This window comes from Hyaena hyaena, unplaced genomic scaffold (genome assembly GCF_003009895.1).
Source record: "Hyaena hyaena isolate Hyena2069 unplaced genomic scaffold, ASM300989v1 scaffold_117, whole genome shotgun sequence".
NCBI classification, from domain to species: Eukaryota; Metazoa; Chordata; class Mammalia; order Carnivora; family Hyaenidae; genus Hyaena; species Hyaena hyaena.
In genome coordinates, this window is record NW_024080749.1 from 1,952,237 (window position 1) to 1,971,416 (window position 19,180).

At 36.7% G+C, this 19,180-nt stretch overlaps 1 protein-coding gene across 2 annotated transcripts in view; it reads right to left on the minus strand.

Annotated features, from left to right (window-relative positions):
• Window positions 1–19,180, minus strand: part of CUL3 (cullin 3) — a 94,810-nt gene that overhangs the window by 13,769 nt on the left and 61,861 nt on the right. For both annotated transcript variants that reach the window (XM_039236827.1, XM_039236828.1), the window contains 10 exons: window positions 18,838–18,998; window positions 17,735–17,849; window positions 15,568–15,796; window positions 11,139–11,284; window positions 9,951–10,127; window positions 8,608–8,778; window positions 7,536–7,643; window positions 4,226–4,350; window positions 3,761–3,857; window positions 2,134–2,268 (listed from right to left, as the gene is read on the minus strand). In XM_039236827.1, coding sequence (XP_039092758.1) covers window positions 2,134–2,268; window positions 3,761–3,857; window positions 4,226–4,350; window positions 7,536–7,643; window positions 8,608–8,778; window positions 9,951–10,127; window positions 11,139–11,284; window positions 15,568–15,796; window positions 17,735–17,849; window positions 18,838–18,998 — 1,464 coding nt within the window. The remainder of the gene's footprint in view (window positions 1–2,133; window positions 2,269–3,760; window positions 3,858–4,225; window positions 4,351–7,535; window positions 7,644–8,607; window positions 8,779–9,950; window positions 10,128–11,138; window positions 11,285–15,567; window positions 15,797–17,734; window positions 17,850–18,837; window positions 18,999–19,180) is intronic.

Sequence of the window (19,180 nt, forward strand, 5' to 3'; positions counted from 1 at the left end):
CTAACTGAACTTAATGTAACCAAATGTCTTAATGGAGGAAAGGAAAAAAAAGAACGAAGGGTGTAAAAAAGAAATCTGACACTACCAAGAAAGTGTGTAAAACTAGCATCAGATGTCGAAAGCAATCAATCAGATTTGATTGCTAAGAATGCAGAAACAGACCCAAACATACAAGGTCAACTGATTTTTTTCATAAAGGTGCCAGGTTATTCAAAGGGAGAAGAACAATGCTTTGGACAAACAACAATGGAATGAACAACTGAATATCTGTGTGTGGGAGAAAATAATTCATAACTTCTACTTTACTTGTAAGTAAACTCCACCCCCGATGTGAAGCTTGAACACACAGCTTAGACCAAGTTGCATGCTCTCCAACTAACCAAGCCAGCCACCCCAAGGAGGGAAAGAATTAATCATTAATCTTAACTCTAAAATATATATATATATATATATATATATATATATATATATATATTTGAAATTGACCACTGACCTAAATGTGAAAGCTAAAACTAAAAAGCCGCTTAGAAGAAAATGTCTGCAACGTCAGGGCAGCCAATAATTCCTTAGGATATCAAAACCAAGAACTACAAAAGGCAAGTGGCAACTGGACTTTTTCAATATTAAAAACTCCTGTTCTTCAAAAAATATCATTTAAGGAAAATGAAAAGGCTAGTGACTGTGAGAAAATATTCACAGCACACAGATCTGACAAAGGATTTGTATCCAAAATTTGTAAAAAGCTTTCAAAATTACCCAATAAAGACAGGAGCAGATGCTTTACCAAACAAGACCTGCAAGTGGCCCAGGAACACAAAGGCTGAAGGAAAGGCAAGTTACATCCACAATGAGATATAATTACATACCAAATAAAACAACTAAAATGTAAAAGACTATTAAATTCTTTAGAGGATATGGGGCAGGGGGAGCTCTCTTACACCGCTGACAGGAATGTCAAATAGCACAACACTTCGGGACACCGTTTGGCCATCTCTTAAAAAGTTCAACCTATCGGGGCGCCTGGGTGGCTTAGTTGGTTAAGCGTCCGACTTTCGCTTAGGTCATGATCTCGCGGTTCGTGGGTTCGAGCCCCGCGTCGGGCTCTGTGCTGGCTCTGTGCCAGCTCCTGGAGCCTATTTCAGAGTCTGTGACTCCCTCTCTCTCTAACCCTCCCCTGTTCACGCTCTCTCTCTCCTAGAAATAAATAAAAAATATTAAAAAAAAAAAAAGTTCAACCTATCTTTCTATTCCTAACAGCCTAAATCTGAGAATGACCCAAATGCCCATCAACAGGTAAGTAGGTAAAGAAAACATAGTAAATCCATATAATAGAATATCACTCAGCAATAAAAAGGCATTAACTACTGAAACTATACACAAACCAACAAAGATGACTCTCAAAAATACGTGATGGACAAGAGCAACAAATGTTCTATGATTCCATTTATATAACAAAACTCATCTACAGTGATCCAGAGCAGATCACAGGCAATCTGGGGAGAGTGAAAGGGAACAGATTGCAAAGGAGTATACAAATTTAGGGGGTAATATTCTACACCTTGATTGTGATGGCACTTACACAAGTTCACAGATCTGTTGAGACTCCTAAAATTATGCACTTAGATGGGATAGGTTTTATCATGTAAAACTCATGCTCCAATAAAGCTGGTTTGTAAAAAAACTAAATGAAATGTGACCCAGTAAGTGTGTGATGGTCACACAGTTCCACAGCCCAATTTTATGCTGTTTTCTCTAATGGAACTCAAAGGTTACTTAGTAAAAATAATACTCAAATAGTAATAGCTTTAAAGGTTATTCAAGGGGCGCCTGGGTGGCTCAATCGGTTAAGAATCCGACTTGGCTCAGGTCATGATCTCATGGTTCGTGGGTTCAAGCCCCATGTCGGGCTCTGTGCTGACAGCTCAGAGCCTGGAGCCTGCTTCAGATTCTGTGTCTCCCTCTCTCTGACCCTCCCCTGCTCATGCGGTGTCTCTCTCTCTCAGATAAATAAAACATTAAAACATTTAAAAAAATAAATAAATAAAAAAGGTTATTCAAATAAGAAAGACTCCAGGTAACAGGTGAGAATCAAAAACAATACAACTGCTTAAAACTGATATAACCAACACATACCTCAAATGTGTATTTTTCTCTATTATTAAAGAGCATTAATATGGTCATCTGGAAAGTGGAGACCTGTAGTATGTGCTTCCGTGTATTAGAGCCAGTTACTTGTGCCCCTCCAACACCAACTTCGGATCCATCTTCCTGTTTCATTTTTTAAAAAATATAAACAAGACATAATTATCTCATAACTTTAACAGTATGTTTGAAAGATAAGCACTGTAACATCCAACAGTGTAACATTCCTTAGCAAAGCTACATAACTTATTCCTACATAAAAAGCAAATGTAACTTAAAAAAAAAATGGGTATGTGTATATGTATGTGTGCACACGCGCGCGCACACACACACACTCTTTACTTGGAACTGTCTCCCCCCCCATTATGAACATTTTAATATATCTGAGTAAGTAATGAATCAACAATTCCTTACAGTTACAGCTAAAATTATTTTAACAGTTCAGGATGGAATAAAAGACTTAAAAGACAACACTGCCATCATATTACTACCAAAAGTAATAGGGGCTTCTTTGCGTGTGGTCAGATCACAGGAAGATCAAATAACAGCACAGGATGAGGGGAAAAAAAATCTCTGCCATCCTTAAGCCTGTTCCTGCTCTATGATTTAAGTACAAAGTAGAAAGTTAAGCCTTCAGTCATTAACATACAAATTGTTTTTAAGGCCCACTGATCTGTTTAACCAAACTTCAAAAGAAAACATGATTATTTAGGAAAAAACCCTGTCCTTTAAACCAAAAGTAAGCATAATTAAAAGCTGAGTTCTTTAGTATCCTTAACTTTACTACTTACATTCAAATATATAATAATGTCAAACATTATTCAAGTAAATGAATCGTAAAGAATATTTCCCATTTCATTTAAGCATAAAAATTAGAGTAGGTGTAGACATTAACAACATTAAAAAAAAAGGGGGGGGGGAGTTGTTAATAGTTACTTCTATGAAACCAGTAGGACTATTCTTAAAATACAGAATGAACTGTTATTTGCTGCCTTGATGACAATTTAGGTATTTTTCTTTTAATGTTCTTCTAAAAAATTTATTTTATTTGAGGGCAAATGGCTCTGATTTGAAAGATCCTCAAGCAATGGAAGTAAATTATTAGTCTAAACCTCACAATTTTGGATGTATAAAAGCAATTATGTTTTTTAAACAAAGGCAATTCAGTAGTGTCTTGCTAATTTTTAAAGTAAATACTTTAGTAATACTTTGTACATCTCACAAATCTCGTGTTAATCTCCCTGGCTTTGATTTATTGGACAAGGATTATAGGAGATGTGAGAATTTTGAAAAGGGACTAACAGCTTTGTATGCTCTTAAATCAACTTTTATTATCTTATGCAATATTGTCTCAAATTTAATCTTATAAAAAAAATGCATAATTATATTATTATACATTTCTGAAGGAAGGCTACAGTCTTCATACTGTTCAACGAAGTTAGCAACTGAGAGCACAGAAGTATGTAAGTTAAAGCCAGTTTCCCTCTTTGAGTATTTCAAACAGGAAGGAAAATAAGAGAAATACATAAATTACCCAAGTCAACAATAATCAGAAATAAATTCTATACACTAATTTTAAGTTACTTAATGTAGGTATGTTCAAACTAACAATATTTACCTTTTTAACTGGTCCATAAAAGGTGGCATTGAGATCTGCAGAACCCATGTGATGCTGGAGTGTGAGCTGTCGACCACTGTGTTTGGCCAAGTAAAACCTTAAGCAAATCAAACCAGGTTTCAGAGAGTAACTTTACCCATTTGAAATTATAAACTACAGGATAATAACCCTTAACAAGCGTCTATGTGTAAGGGAATATTAATTTCTATTAGGACACTTTGCCCCTGGCCTGCAGCTCAGCTGCTACTGTTCCCAAGACCACTTTTCCCCATAGTAACCCAATAATCAATTTGTTCTAAGCCATGGGCAGACGTCAACAATGCAAAATATACTAACCATGCACTAAGGCTGAAGGAAAGACATTAGTAAACTGACCCTCTGAAGAGAGTTTATACAACTCCTTCTCACACATCAACTCTGTACAATTATGTGCACTTACAAATACAAAGTTTGATCTGTGTTTACCTTCTGAATATCTCAAAAGCATGTCGTGGTGCTGGTGGGATGTTGCACTTTGGTGTGGCTGACTGAGTGGGCCAATATCCTGTTGTGAGCACCCGGACTGTGAGATCAACACCACCTAAAGATACCTGTGTAAAAGATAAAAAGACGTCCTCCACAAATTAACTAGGATTTGTTTTCCGTTCCATATAGACACTGCGTTAGAGTTATCCAAGTAGTTCGCTTCATGTCCAACATCTAGCAAATAAAACAACTTCTTAAAGGCATCTAGATCCATCAGTGTTTTCCAAATTTTAATTATCCTGGCAAATACTTGTAATTATTGCTTAAGATGTTGGCTGTAAAATAATGACCAAAGGTGGGGCGCCTGGGTGGCTTAGTCGGTTAAGCGTCCGACTTTCGCTTAGGTCATGATCTCGCGGTTCGTGGGTTCAAGCCCCGCGTCGGGCTCTGTGCTGACTGCCAGCTCAGAGCCTGGACCCTGTTTCAGCCTGTGGCTCCCTCTCTCTCTGACCCTCCCCTGCTCACGCTGTCTCTCTCTCTCTCTCTCTCTCTCCTGGAAATAAATAAAAAAAAAAAACATTAAAAAAAAAAAAAAAAAAAAAAAAAAAAATAATGACCAAAGGAGAGTTCTTAGTACATAAACTCAAGTGTTAGTGGTATCACTGAGAAGTGTAAAGTTTTGCCCTTTATCCCTTTTTAGATACAATATCAACGGGTCATATAAGTTTCATTTTAGAGAAAATTCTAAGTCTTTCATCTTAAGGATACCAATCTTTCATCTCCGCTTTTAAATATTTTTACCATCTTAGCACATAGCCTATTTCTAATATCACATTCACATTTCCACTAAATTAGTCGAAACATTCATGTTTTCACATGCAGTTCTTATTTTAGCCGCGTCTGCATAAGACACTGTAGATCCAGTGCTACAGAGTGTGCTCTACGAATGCACAGTAACAGGACCTTTTGTTTTTAAAGTTTTTATTTTGAGAGAAAGCGAACGAGCACAGGGGAGGGGCAGAGAGAGAGAGAGGGAGAGAATCCCAAGCAGGCTCCACATTGTCAGCGTGGAGCCTGATGCAGTGCTCGAACTCACAAACTGCGACCTCATGAGCTGGAGGTGAAACCAAGAGTGGGACACTTGACTGACTGAGCCACTCAGGTGCCCGAGCAGGAACTCTTATGGGTGAAACGTTGTTATTACTGATATTCACAGCTTATTCTAAACCATTATTCCATATTTACCTAACCTGGAGGATTAGTGACAGATTTTTTTTAATGAGATAAATTACATAACTATCGAGAAGTATGCCACACTCGCATTTCTTCACAAGTTATCTACTAAAGAACTACTCAGCTTTAAAGAAGTTAAACCGTAATCTTAGATGATGCACAGGTGAGGCGGGCACAGGAGGGATGCGCAGATGATGAGCAGAGGCTGGCAGTGGGAATGGTGCATCTGAAGTGGCAGTAACGGTGTCACAACTTGGTTCAATCCACCCACGACAATAATGTCTATTCTGCCTTCTCCCACATACCCACACATCTTACTAATTTTCAAATCTTTCCTCAAAATGTCATTTTTTAAAGGAAGCTTTCCCTGACCACCCTGCCACTACAGGTTTCCTCTCTACTCCGTAACACTAGCTAAGGCGCTGTGTGTTTATCCTGTTTTCATCTGTCACCCAGATTAGAATGTAAATTCCATCATGGAAGGGAATTTTGTCTGTTCCATTCTCTGCTGTATACCCAGTGCGCAGTACAATGCTTGGCACAGAAAGTATATAGAGTATAAAGTATATAGAGACTAAAGTCCCAGAAATGGCTATCGGGATAGGATGTGACTTGCTGATATAAACAAACAGAAATATAACAGCAAGTCTATTTTCCCTGCCTCCTCTCAGTTTTTAAAATAAAAACACAGGAGGGGCAGCTGGGTGGCTCGGGCAGTCGAGCATTTGACTCTTGATTTTGGCTCAGGTATTGATCCCAGAATTGTGGGATCAAGTCCTGCGCTGGGTTCTGCATTGGGCATGGAACCTGCTTAAGATACACACACACACACACACACACACACACACACACACACACTCTCTCTCTCTCTCTCTCTCCCCACCCCCCACCACTCCCCTACTCAAAAATAAACATTTAAAAAATATGTATAAGGTTAGTGGAAGAAAAAAAATATACAGGAAAAATAAAATCTCATGAAAATATATTAGTGTATCAGACAGAATCAAGCATAAATCTCTAAACAATCTAAAAAAGAAAAAAACTATCTAGGATAATCATACTATTTAGTTCCTGCCCAACCAGATTTCTGTCACAGACTTGTATCTTTCCTGCTCTCAGCCCTTCTCCACAATAAACTCTGAGGCAAATCATACAACCATGTATAATGGGGAGAGGCCAGAAGACCCTCTAAGTCAGAATGTCTTTATATATATATATATATATAAATGTCCATTTCTACAGAATTAGATATTCTCACATAATTTGTTTGTGATGAGACTGGGACCAACAGAAGTGATGTCTCGTATCTAAACGTCAGAACAAATGACCTCCAAATTTTTAAAATGGCTGTCACATGTCTTAATTACAAAGGTGTATAAGGTCACTTGAGAAAAAAGAGAGACAAAGAGAGGAGAGAGAGAGAGGAAGAAAGGAAGGAACCAAGAAACAAAGAAAGAAAATTCTGAACTTCATTAAACCCTCACAAAAACCCCATCAAACTCCAAAGCTATTTGAGCTGCAGCTTTTCTGTCTTCCGGAAGTCATAATACAAAACCACATTTATATCACACTAATGTCAGCATTTTTATTCTCTTGTTCATCCCTCAGGGGCCCTAAGAATGTCTGACTCCTTTATGCTGATCTCCTTACGGATGAGAATACTGAGGTATGGGAAGGTCAGGCAACGATTCTAAGATAGCACAATCCCGGGGGTAAGGTGAGAGGAAGACTATAAAATTCAGCAAGCTTGCCCAGGCTCCATATTCTTTCCACAATCTGTAATGGTCACAACAGTGAAGTCATTCTATCTATTAAAGTTTCAGAACATTCCTTCAAGGAAAGAGGGTAAACTAAGTTTGAGAAAAATAAGAAATAAATATTTTAACAGTAATAATTTAAAAAATGCTTATACGGGGGAAAAGATATTTAAACTACACACAGACAATATGAATGTTGCCACTAATAACATCTGAAGAAATAACATCAGCAGTTATCTGATAACATGGATGAAAATGCCCATTACAAAAGCCTTCACACAGATACACACACACAAGCAGAAATTAATGGAGAATCCTACCCCAGTTGCCTGTAGATGCTGCCTGAATTCATCCATAGTTGTGTTTGAGATGCTCATATCCCGAAACATTCCTTCCAGTTTTGATGTGAACTGACATCCGCATTCAGTCTGTGGAAGAAAAACCAATATACACAAATAAACCATGGATTTTTTTTTTTTTTTTTTACAAATAGTTTATTGTCAAATTAGTTTCCACATAACACCCAGTGCTCATCCCCACAAGTGCCCTCCTCCATGCCCATCCCCCCCTCCCCCCCAACATCCATCAGTCCTCAGTTTTTGTCAGCATTCAAGAGTCTCTCATGGTTTGCCTCTCTCCCTTTCCCCCACCATTTCCCCCCTTCTTCTCCCCCTTGTTCCTCCATCAAGTTCCTCCTAATCCTCCTATACATGCAAACATGTGGTATTTGTCCTTCTCTGCCTGACTTATTTCGCTCAGCATAACACCCTCAAGGTCCATCCGTGTTGCTACACATGGCCAGATTTCATTGTTTCTCATTGCCAAACCATGGATTTTTCTATGAGCAAACGTACAAAGAAATAAATTCCTCCACGTTACTGACATCCTTTCTAAATCTTTCCAACAGTTACTCCACGCCTGTGGGTACCAAACTTCAGTGGATTTAAGACCAGTGTATTTAGGAATAGCCCAAGAGTAAAATGAAGGTTTCCAGACTCTTTCGGAGACTCCAATACACCTCATTCAAGGTAGGAACCATTACTCTGTGTTTTTAACACGCACCCCAGGCGATATGGGTACACACGGTCTATGAACCACACTTTGGGAAACAAAACTACATGTGATACTCCCATCAGTATTTCCTTTGCACTAATCCTCCCCCAAATCTCCATGAGTGTATGCTGCCACACCAAGAGAAATTCCAGCAAACTCTGACTGTCCCAGAACCTAAGCAAATCTCAGGGCAACCTGTTTAAGAAAAAAAAAATCTGGCTTCATTAATTTATAGAACATATGTTTTAAATCAATTAAATATTTTCTAAAGGCACGTTGGCATTCCATCACGTAACAAACATTGGTTAGGTGCATGTCATTCTGGTATAGACAACTTACCTTTAACTTAGATATCATGTTTTTTTCAGAGTCATCGGAAACACTTTTATTTGTGAGAAGTCTCCTTGCCAAGTGTTGTTTATAATAACGTTCAAATACATCTTTTTCTTGCATAAACCTAAAAAGGACCATTGCCTTATCCAATATTGTTTCTACTTCCTGTTCTGTTAGCTGCAAAACCAATGAAAAGACAATTTAATAATTATAAAATTTTAGTTCTACGAAAACAGCACCACAAGTCATCTGCAGTTTAAAAAGAAGACTGGCAACAATGCAGTCTGGTTGAGAGCTGTCAGGAGGGACTCAGTTTGAGAACACGCCTCCTTCACAAAGCAGCCCCGTTCTTACATTCTCATCTGTGCAGCCCCGGTCAGGGGCCGGAATGGGTTCCTTCCCCTTCCCCTCCAGAGAGGGCTACCACTGAATGCAGCAATGAGGTGATAAGGGCTAGATTAAAGGATGACTCAGAACAAATGGAATTTTAATCACAAAAAAGAATATTAAATACTTTTCCAGAGTATTTAGGCAGAAATTTACACAGGCAAAAAGATATTTTGATGTAAGTTCTTCAAAATCTAAACTGTGCAAACAGAAGGGTTATAATTGGTTATAACTCAAAAACTATAAAGTTTGTCCTCATCTTTTAAGTAAGGGTAAGATATTATAGCCAATTAAGCATATAGTAAAAAAAAATGAAAGACTAAATGGATGTCATCTTTCCTATGGCGATCTTCCTCTTGTCTGCTGCTCTGTTATAGCTGCCTGCAGCATTTACTGCTGTTCCCTTTTGTCTCACAAATTCTAAGATGAAGTTAAAAAACCAATGTATGTGTGACCATAATATGCATAATTTAGTTTTCTGTAGTAAGCTTCCAAGATCCCTGATAATATATATAATAAAAGGCTTTCACACTACTTTCTGATAGCTATTCTAATCCACTCCTTCAAATTCTGGGCATCCATGTCTTGTCGGATACATAACGTCCAGAACAAGGTGACAATAGCCAACATCCCATGCTGTAGACAGCGGTCTGCTAGCTGCCTCTCATCTCTACAGCGTATCTAAACCTCACAGTCCATGAAGACTGTTTAACAACTGTGACTGTGTAGCTGTTTGGTTTTAGTATAAATTATACATCAAGTGAAATGTCAAAGTACTTTTGACCATTTTAAATACCTTAAGCAATCCTTTCCAAAGATCACAGCACACATTTAAGCACAGCAAAGGGCTAGGGTTTAATTTTATGTCTACCAAATTCACTAATTTTATATTTCCTAATTTTGTACACAATTTTAAATCTATAAATAAAACTTCATGTGTTTTCAAATGCATTAATACTTACCCCTTTGACTCCCTTTTTCAGCTTATCATCAATAAATAATGAGAGGTATTCAGGGGACCTGGAGTTGAGGTTGAGAAAATACTCAAAGTCACCCGCAATAGTTTGTTTAAAGAGCCGGTCATTATTAAACGATTCCTGGAGGAAGCGATCAAACCTACTCTTCAGATCCAATAAGCCCTTACAAATAAAAACAAAGAAATGAGGATACATCATAAGTTTTTCTATACAATACACACATGATCAGGTATGTTTGCCTTAAGTTTGCTGGTAATGAATGTGTGTGTTCAGTGTTAAATTCACAGGTTCACCATTATTTTCAAGCCTGTACCTAATCCTGTATTCAAAAGGTCAGCAAGGAGGGAAGCAGTCTATTTTCTATTTACATATTACTCTACTGAAGCTGAATAAGAGCTTCTGCACTATTTCTCCACATCATTCTCTTCTTGACTAAATGGATAAAGCCCAAGAAAAATCAGCTTTAAAAATGCACCAAAAAAGCGGTTTATACTGAAACATGAAAAACTTGAGGCATGAATGAGGGCATTTTTTTTTTGCAAATAGTTTACTGTCAAATTAGTTTCCACATAACACCCAGTGCTCATCCCCACAAGTGTCCTCCTCCATGCCCATCCCCCCTCCCCCCCACATCCATCAGTCCTCAGTTTTTGTCAGCATTCAAGTCTCTCTCATGGTTTGCCTCTCTCCCTTTCCCCCACCATTTCCCCCCTTCTTCTCCCCCTTGTTCCCCAGTTAAGTTCCTCCTAATCCTCCTATACGTGCAAACATATGATATTTGTCCTTCTCTGCCTGACTTATTTCGCTCAGCATAACACCCTCAAGGTCCATCCATGTTGCTACACATGGCCTGATTTCATTCTTTCTCATTGTCATGCTGTATTCCATAGAGCAAACATTTTAGAATGAAATGTATTTATATTGAAAAGTTATTTCTTCTAATACTCTGAGTGTGAACGCTAAAGCATAGAAAAAAGTAGTAACTTTCATTCTTGAGACCATGTAAATAAGATCTTCATCAAGCAGGTTAATAATAAAAGAAAAGCAGCAGCTGAGTGTGGTTCCCTGATATAAATATATACACATAAGACATACAGCTTAGTAGAAGTGACCTTTCTATTAGTAGATGTCAAGTTACTACAAACTTACAGAGATTGTCCTGCAGTCACTCACCTGGATATAGTCAACAGGATTCTTTCCTTCTCCTTCTTCAGAAACCAGGGCTTTACCTTGCTCCCTCAAATAGGAACTCATACACTCACACATTGTTTTCAAGCCATTTGGCACGCGACTAAATAACTTGTACATGCAAGCAAGGTCTGCAATCAGAAAGAACATACAGATCATCTATATTAAAGATTAAGGAAAAAAATGTGAATGTCTGTTCATTCCGATTTGTGAAACTTAAAGAAGCTTATTTCTCCACCACTACTACTCACTGACCACGTGAAAAATTACTAAAAACCATCCAGCAAAATAGACAAAAGGAAAAAAAATCAGGCTGGTTAATAAATGGTTATTATTGCCAATTTTTGAAATACAGCTTTCATATAAGATGCTTTGAGAACATTAGTAAGATGCCTCAGCAAATTTCAGTTTACATGGAAAATGCCCATACAGTGTAACAAGAAAGCCACAAAAAAGAAAACTGCAATTCTGAGTTCCTATACAATTCTCATCTAGAGCCCACTCATATACTATGAAAGGTCTATCAAAAGGATAACTTTAATTATGGTTTAATTAGGAGCCAACACAGTAAGAAATCTAAAAACCAGTGAAAAGTCTTACCATATTTTTAGGTATGTCTATCTCAAAGTTCAAACAACATGATAATAAAATAAAATAAAATATACTAGGAGTTACTTCATTACACACCATATGATATTTACAGCTATATATATTCCTATTCCTTAGTATTTCCCTCAGAGCAATCCCTAACATTTTCCAGGTGATGTCCTAGGCCAATACTTCTGTTTCAAAACTTGGTATCTCACTATATTATTTTCATGCAGAATGAAAATTCTGGACTCTGTCCATTTTTATATTATTTTTCACAAGATTAAAATGTGGAGGTAAAATGCTTTCCTATATGTCTAGGGTTTCTTTGAAACTTACTGGGAGACTCTAGGTGTCAAAACTGTATAATAATGTAAAAAAGTTTCATCATAAGAACTTTTGAAATGGAAGTCAGAATAGCAGCTTCTAGACTGGGGGCTGGGAAACGTTTTTCTGGAAAGTGCCAGACAGTAAATATTTTATAGACTTGTGGGCCATATGGTCCCTGTTGCAACTACTTCAGTTCTGCCACTTTAACAAGAAAGAAGCCACCTAGAACACATAAGTGAATGGGCGTGACTGTGTTCCCGTAAAACTTTATTTATGGACACTGATATCTAAAAATTTATGTAATTTTCATAAACAATAAAATACGATTTTTCTTTTGATTTTTTTCTTTTTTTGGCTCTAACCAAACTGCTGGTGGGCTAAGCATGACAGGCTATAATTTACATGACACTGGTCTTTAAGAGCTACTTAGATCCTAATACTAAAGTTTTCTGTATTTGAGAAATACTTAGAAGCAAGTTAAAAAAAAAATACTTAGGACCAAATTCTAAAATTTGTTTCGGCGACTTTCAAAATTAAGTTTTATTAAACATTAAGTTTTCAGCAATAATACATGTCCAAAGTCATTTGAATACAGCAAATCTTATAATCACATCTGGCATAAATTACAATCAAATCTCCCATGTTAAAAACAGGTATTAAAAATGCAACAGCAATTTATGGACATTTACTATGGTAACTTTAGCATATCAAACGCGTTTGTAACAAAATGGTTCCCAACTTGTCTAATTTCTTCCTCTGTTGTTATAGTTTTGCTTAATTACACGTTGCTTATTTAACTGTATGGAAATTAATACAATTTCACTGTATTTAATTCACCATATACAAATGTATGGTGTAGTGGATAAGAAGAAAATCAAAAATCAAACATTTCCATACACATTTAATAAAATCAAATGCCATTTTAACTTAAATTTCATAGAGCTATCTGCATCTAATAACCCATCCAATTCATCCAGGGTTCATGGTCAGAAAACCTTTTCACTTTCTGATTTATGAGACGTTTGGCTTCATAATGGTTAAGTTGTGCCTCTGACATACTCTTAACACAATGCTCCAGAGCAGGGCCTAACACAATGAAGACATTTTGGAATCAGGCTCCTAGTGGGAAGTCAGGAAAACTGAAGCCAGTGCTTTAAAATTTAATTTAGAATCACAGATAGCTAGCTGTTTACTCACTGAAAACATGAAGTATTAGAGAACTATGGTTAAGTGTTCTGATATTTCTTCATTTATGTACTTATTAAGTACTCGTCATGTTGTCAGGCAAACTTACTGCCTTTCACACAAGCCTCCATGCAGATTTCAGAGATCCTGTAATTCAGGTATACCCAACAACTTCTCCACCAAACACCTCCTAAAGCCCATTTCTCCAGCCAATTTAATCCACCCTCTTCCACCTCCCCCCAGGGTAGACAAGGAAACACTAACTCCAGATGACCATTTAGATCAGGGGTTGTCAAACTAGCTCCTGAACCAAATACAGCCCACTGTCTACTTATACACCTCATGAACTAAGAATGGTTTCTACATTTTTAAGTGGTTGAAAAAAAAAAAATCAGTGTTTCACAGGAACAGAGTCCAATCAGTCCATCTGTGTTACTGTCTATGCCTACTTTCTCAGTATTACAACAGAGAGGAGTAGTTTACTGTATGGGCCTTTTACAAAAAAGTTTGCCAACCCTTGACTTAAACTTTACACATCCAGGGATAGCTTAGTTTAGAAAACATGACAAACATACTTAAAATGATAGATACGGGGGGAGGGGGCTTTTATAGAAGAAAACGTTTACCAGAAGGATCTTTTCTCTGGCTTAATAAAAACAATTCACATACAATTTTCAGAAAGAAATATATAGAAATAGAAGCATTCCAAAACACAAAGCAAGAATTACACTAAAGGAAGCACAGAAAACCTCCTTTCCTACCATCTTACTTTTCTCTCCTCTTACATCCACCTCTTCTTTAAGTGATTCATTTAAATATTGTTTTTCACTCATAATAAGTAAGTTGGCTAAAGTACTGCTAAGAGATCATCCAAGAAGCAGGAAAATAGCAAGAGTACCATGTTTATTTATTTTTTAAATGCTTATGGGGGGGGGGCGCAAGCGGGCGTGGGTACACATGCGAGCCCAGGAGGGCAGTGAGAGAAGGAGAGATAGAATCTGAAGCAGGCTCCAGGCTCTGAGCTGTCAGCACAGAGCCCAATGTGAGGCTCAAACTCAAAAACCACAAGATCACAACCTGAGCCGCCACCCAGGCACCTCTATTTTTTAATAGAATATCAGTGATTCCTAAAATCAGTTTTGAAGTAAAACTTCAGAAATTAAGAATAAGGACAACATGACTGTTTCTCTTTTATTTATAATTTCTCCTAGGATACTTATCACAAAATATTGTTTTCAGGGGAAAAAAAAAAAAACAAAAAGGGTAAGGGCACCTGGGTGGCTCAGTCAGTTAAACGTCCGACTTCAGCTCAGGTCATGATCCTGTGGTCCGTGAGTCTGAGCCCCGCACTGGGCTCTGTGCTGACAGCTCAGAGCTGGAGCCTGCTTCAGATTCTTTATCTTCCTCTCTCTCTGCCCCTTCCCAACTCCAGCTGTGTCTCTGTCTCTCAAAAATGAATAAACATTAAAATAAATTGAAGAAAGGGGCACCTGTGTGGCTCAGTTGTTTAAGCATCTGACTTGGCTCAGGTCATGAACTCACGGTTCGTGGGTTCGAGTCCCATGTCGGGCTCTGTGCTGACAGTTCAGAACCTGGAGCCTGTTTTGGGTTCTGTGTCTCCCTTTCTCTCTGACCCTCCCCCACTCACCCTCTGTCTCAATAATAAACATTAAAAATTTGGAAAAAAAAAAAGGGTAGTCAACAAGAATAAATGCTACAGTTATCTCAAAACTGTGTGCTTTTACTTTTATGCAATTTTCCTTTCTCTGAAGTCTGTAACTCCAGGGTTCTTAAAACCAATCTACTATTATCTAAAATGTCACATGAAAGACACATATTTTTTACGTTTTTAGCACCCTTATCACAACTAACTCCCAAAGGAAAGCCTATACAAATTTTATGATTAGGATATCAGATTTTAAGAGAATCACAAAAACGAGAGTATGATTGCAATGAAGAGTCCCACTCTTCATTGTATGTAAAAAGGACAGTCAACACATGAGGGCCTTCGTGGTCTCAGCAATAATACAGATGGCTGGGTTAAGAAAAACACAAAAAATGAGGGAGACTGAGATGAAAGAGAGGGGGAAAAAGCCATTCAATTAACAAGAGATACCAAAAATCCATATTCGTAAGTGCAAAGCTTTACTGTTAAATCCCATCAAAATATCAGCAGTTAATATATTAATGACGCATACAACTTTAAGACTGACATTCATAATCTATTTTCATTATAGTGAAATAAAAAAAAATTACTAAGAACCTGGTAGAACTATAAACATTTAATTATTTTTCTATTGCTGATACTTACCTTCTGTCTTTCCATTTTTCAGCATATGTACTAGCCCAGAATTCTCCATTTCTACTATCGTTTTCATGTGCTTAGAAATGAGTTCTCTCTCAACCACCTTTACTATTGGCTCTTCGGTTGATTTGTCAAGGCAGTGCATCACCCGTTCTATTTCTTCATTAATTCTAGCTTCTACTTTCTTTATATATACTGAAGCACTGTTTTCTGCTAAAAATTTCTGGCTTTCCATCTGCAAAGAAGAAGCATGATTTTTTTCTTTTTAAATGTAGAAGCAAAATGCATTTCTGCTTTTAACTGGGTTTCTATAATATTCATCATAAGCCAATCTAAATAACATTAGCACTATTAACATTTTATATAGTTTCTTATCCCACATGGCTGAATTACTTCCTTTAAAGCATTTATTACAGAAGAAAAATCAATACATTATCCCTAAGTAGTGTTTTTCCAACTTTGCCAATATAGTTCCAATAACAGGAAAAGTAAGCACATGCCAATAAGGGCTAAAGTACAGAATGGAGCATCTGACCCCAAGTCAGAGTGGGAAATTCTTGTCTGATTTGTTTTAAAGTGTATAAATTAGGCCTATAAAGATTCTTCATGTTTATCATATAGTTTTGCTCACAGACTGCTAGTTACTAAAGTCCAACTGCCACCCACTCTCAGTCCCAAAGGAGTGTGTGTGTACACGTCTGTATGCGTGTACGTGTGTGTGTATAACCTGATGATTGAGAAATAGAGCTTTTATAGAACTCTTAATCTTGTCTGCTAACAACAGCCTTACCGAAGTTCCAGTAAATTAGAAATGTTAATCCAGGTGGTTTTTAACCTATTTGATAGGCGGATTAACAAATACATCTAAGAATTACAAATCAGAAGACATGTTAATATAAATTACGTACAAAATTTAAGAATACATTCCACTTTTTGACAAAAAGGGAGTTTCAATCCCTGAAAATAACCAAGTTTCTAAGAATAGACATTAACACACCACAGGACACTCCTGGTAAAACCATCTCTCTATCCGCTGTTAACAACAGTATGTACCATGTACATATACACATGTTAGTGCAGCTCATCTGGGAATCCTGATGATTAATCTTCTATTGGTATGTCTACAAGGTAATGAAGGAAATTAAATCGAATGCACTGGTCAAAAATATCCAGAATTAGCTGCTGCATTATTAGAAAATAGAAACTGTTTCCTACTATGAAACTAATAGTTCATAAAGCATGGTCCAGGCTCACCAGTGCAGGCCACAAAGGTCTCCTTGATGGGCTACACACTAATTTAAGCAAACAAACAAACAAACAAAACAGGGCAGCAAATTCATTTTTTGTTTCTTTATGTGTAAAGGACACCAAAATTCATTCCATCTTTATATACATCCAAAGCTCTTATGAATGACCTACTGAACTAAAGAATTATTGTAACTTTGATTCTTTTATTTTTTAAAAAGCCTATTATTGAAGTAAAAACTTTAAGTTAGTATTTAACTAAGTCTGTTTTAACAACACTATATAGCTCATACTATAAATGAGGTTTTCAGGAGGATGCATGGTTGTCACTATCTTATAAATACCACCCTTACCTTTGGTAATTTCATTACAAATTAGTACTAGTTTAACTTCACTTTTGGCAATTCAGCTGGTTTGGGAGGTATAGACTACTACAAATTTCTATCAATTATACTTATGACCTCTAATTTCCTCATCAATAGCTTTATACACCCACACGTGCACGCACGCACGTGTGCGAGATCATACATATTTTATACTTATTTTACCAGTAACTTATATTCACAGAAGTCTGAATAATGGAACTTCATTAGTGACGCACTGCCGGTGAATTTATGGTAAATAACTGGTAACATATAAATATAATAAAATATTAAAAGTTATTTCTAAGTTTGTATGTTTCATAACACATAATTTAAAAAATCATGTGTCTAAGTCCAAACTCTTCAGTTTTTTTTTCAATGGGTTCCTTCCCTGGCATTTGTGAATGGGGAGTAAGTGGAGAGTTAAGTGCACTAAAGGGTATTTTTTTTACCTTCTTTCCCAAAAGGGCCTCAGCAGAAAAAGGTCAAATATTCAAATCAGTAACTGTATTCAGTAACTGTGAGAACATCTTCAAAGAGCATTTATTTATGTCTTCACTGATTACCTGAAAAAATTCTGCAGACATTTCCAAAAAAGGAGCCTCAAAATCTTCTTCATAGACAGATCGTCCTTCAAGACCTAAAATCATTAACATCTGGCAAGCATTTCTTATTGCGCCCCTGTCAAAAGAAGTTAAACCACTTGATTATCAAATTACATTAAATATTAATGTAAAAAAAATGCAACAGAATTTGTTGGAAAGACTTTGAGAACATTTTTTAAATTAAAGTGGCCCATCTCCCATAAGCAACTTATTATACGTAAGGATTTGGAGTGATTTTAATTGGAAAGCATATCTTAACTGTACAGCTACTGGTCTCAGGTTGTCCTCATATTGTTATAACTTTAAAATTCGAAAGAAAACATGCCTAAAATGTCTCTATGGTTCTGTGTATGAAAAAAACCAGAATATAAAAGGACTGTAAGAAAGCAGTCAGGAGAAGTTACTGGACATGGGCAGCTACTCCCAGGCACTATATTTTTGGTATCAAATGGCTTTGGGGCAATTGTGGCCAAGCACCAGAGCTGAAATAAAAAGAACTTTACAGTCTTCCTCTAACAGTTCCTTTGCATACAGAGAAACAGAGAATGCAGCCTTTATGTTTCAAGACACTCTGGCTGCAGCATCACAAAAATCGTGCTGCCATCATGTAAGAAAGGGGGAGGAAACGTGACTTAACAGAAGGAGTACAGTATTTCTTAGTCATTTTAGACTGTGTTCAACATTTTTCTTCAAATATGTTAAGAATGAAAACTAGTCCTGAGCCTTTTAAAGAAAAAGACAAAAAGAAACAAAAAATGTTATCACACAGCACAAAAAACAAAGTGCCCGCATAAAAAATAAATGAAAAATCAAAAGGGAAGACTGATGGCTGATTTGTTCTTTAAAAGTAAACTAAAAAGAAGTTTAGGATGGTGTTTTCTAAAATAGGTATGTGCTTTTAAGTTAAAATCTAGGTAACTTGGTTAATTGTGAAAAAGTTTTGAGGATTTTCATAATGTGCTGGATAATAAAACTTTTATTTTAATAAGATTATGAGACTAAACCAATTCTCAAGATGTAGCCACTAAAAAACTAAACACTGAAGTAGAAAGAGATGATTATACCGATCTACAACTTCTCCTTTCCGCTCTCTTGCGATCATGTCCAATAGTGTTTGTCGTAGATGATCCCTAATACACCCATAACGTACAACTTGATCTCGAAAAATAATTAATCCCAAATTGTAGACATTCTCCACATTATTTTGTTGTACATATACACGGTCCTGCAGTTAAAACAAAATAATAGAAACAGTGAGTACAACTCTTGCAAACATAAAAATAATCACTGTGAGCTACAATAATATAAGACCTAAAATTATAAAAGCTGTTAATTTTTCAGGTGAGGAACATTTCAAATTATCTTAAGCAACAGGGAATTTTTCTAGCACCTCCCAACTTACATAAA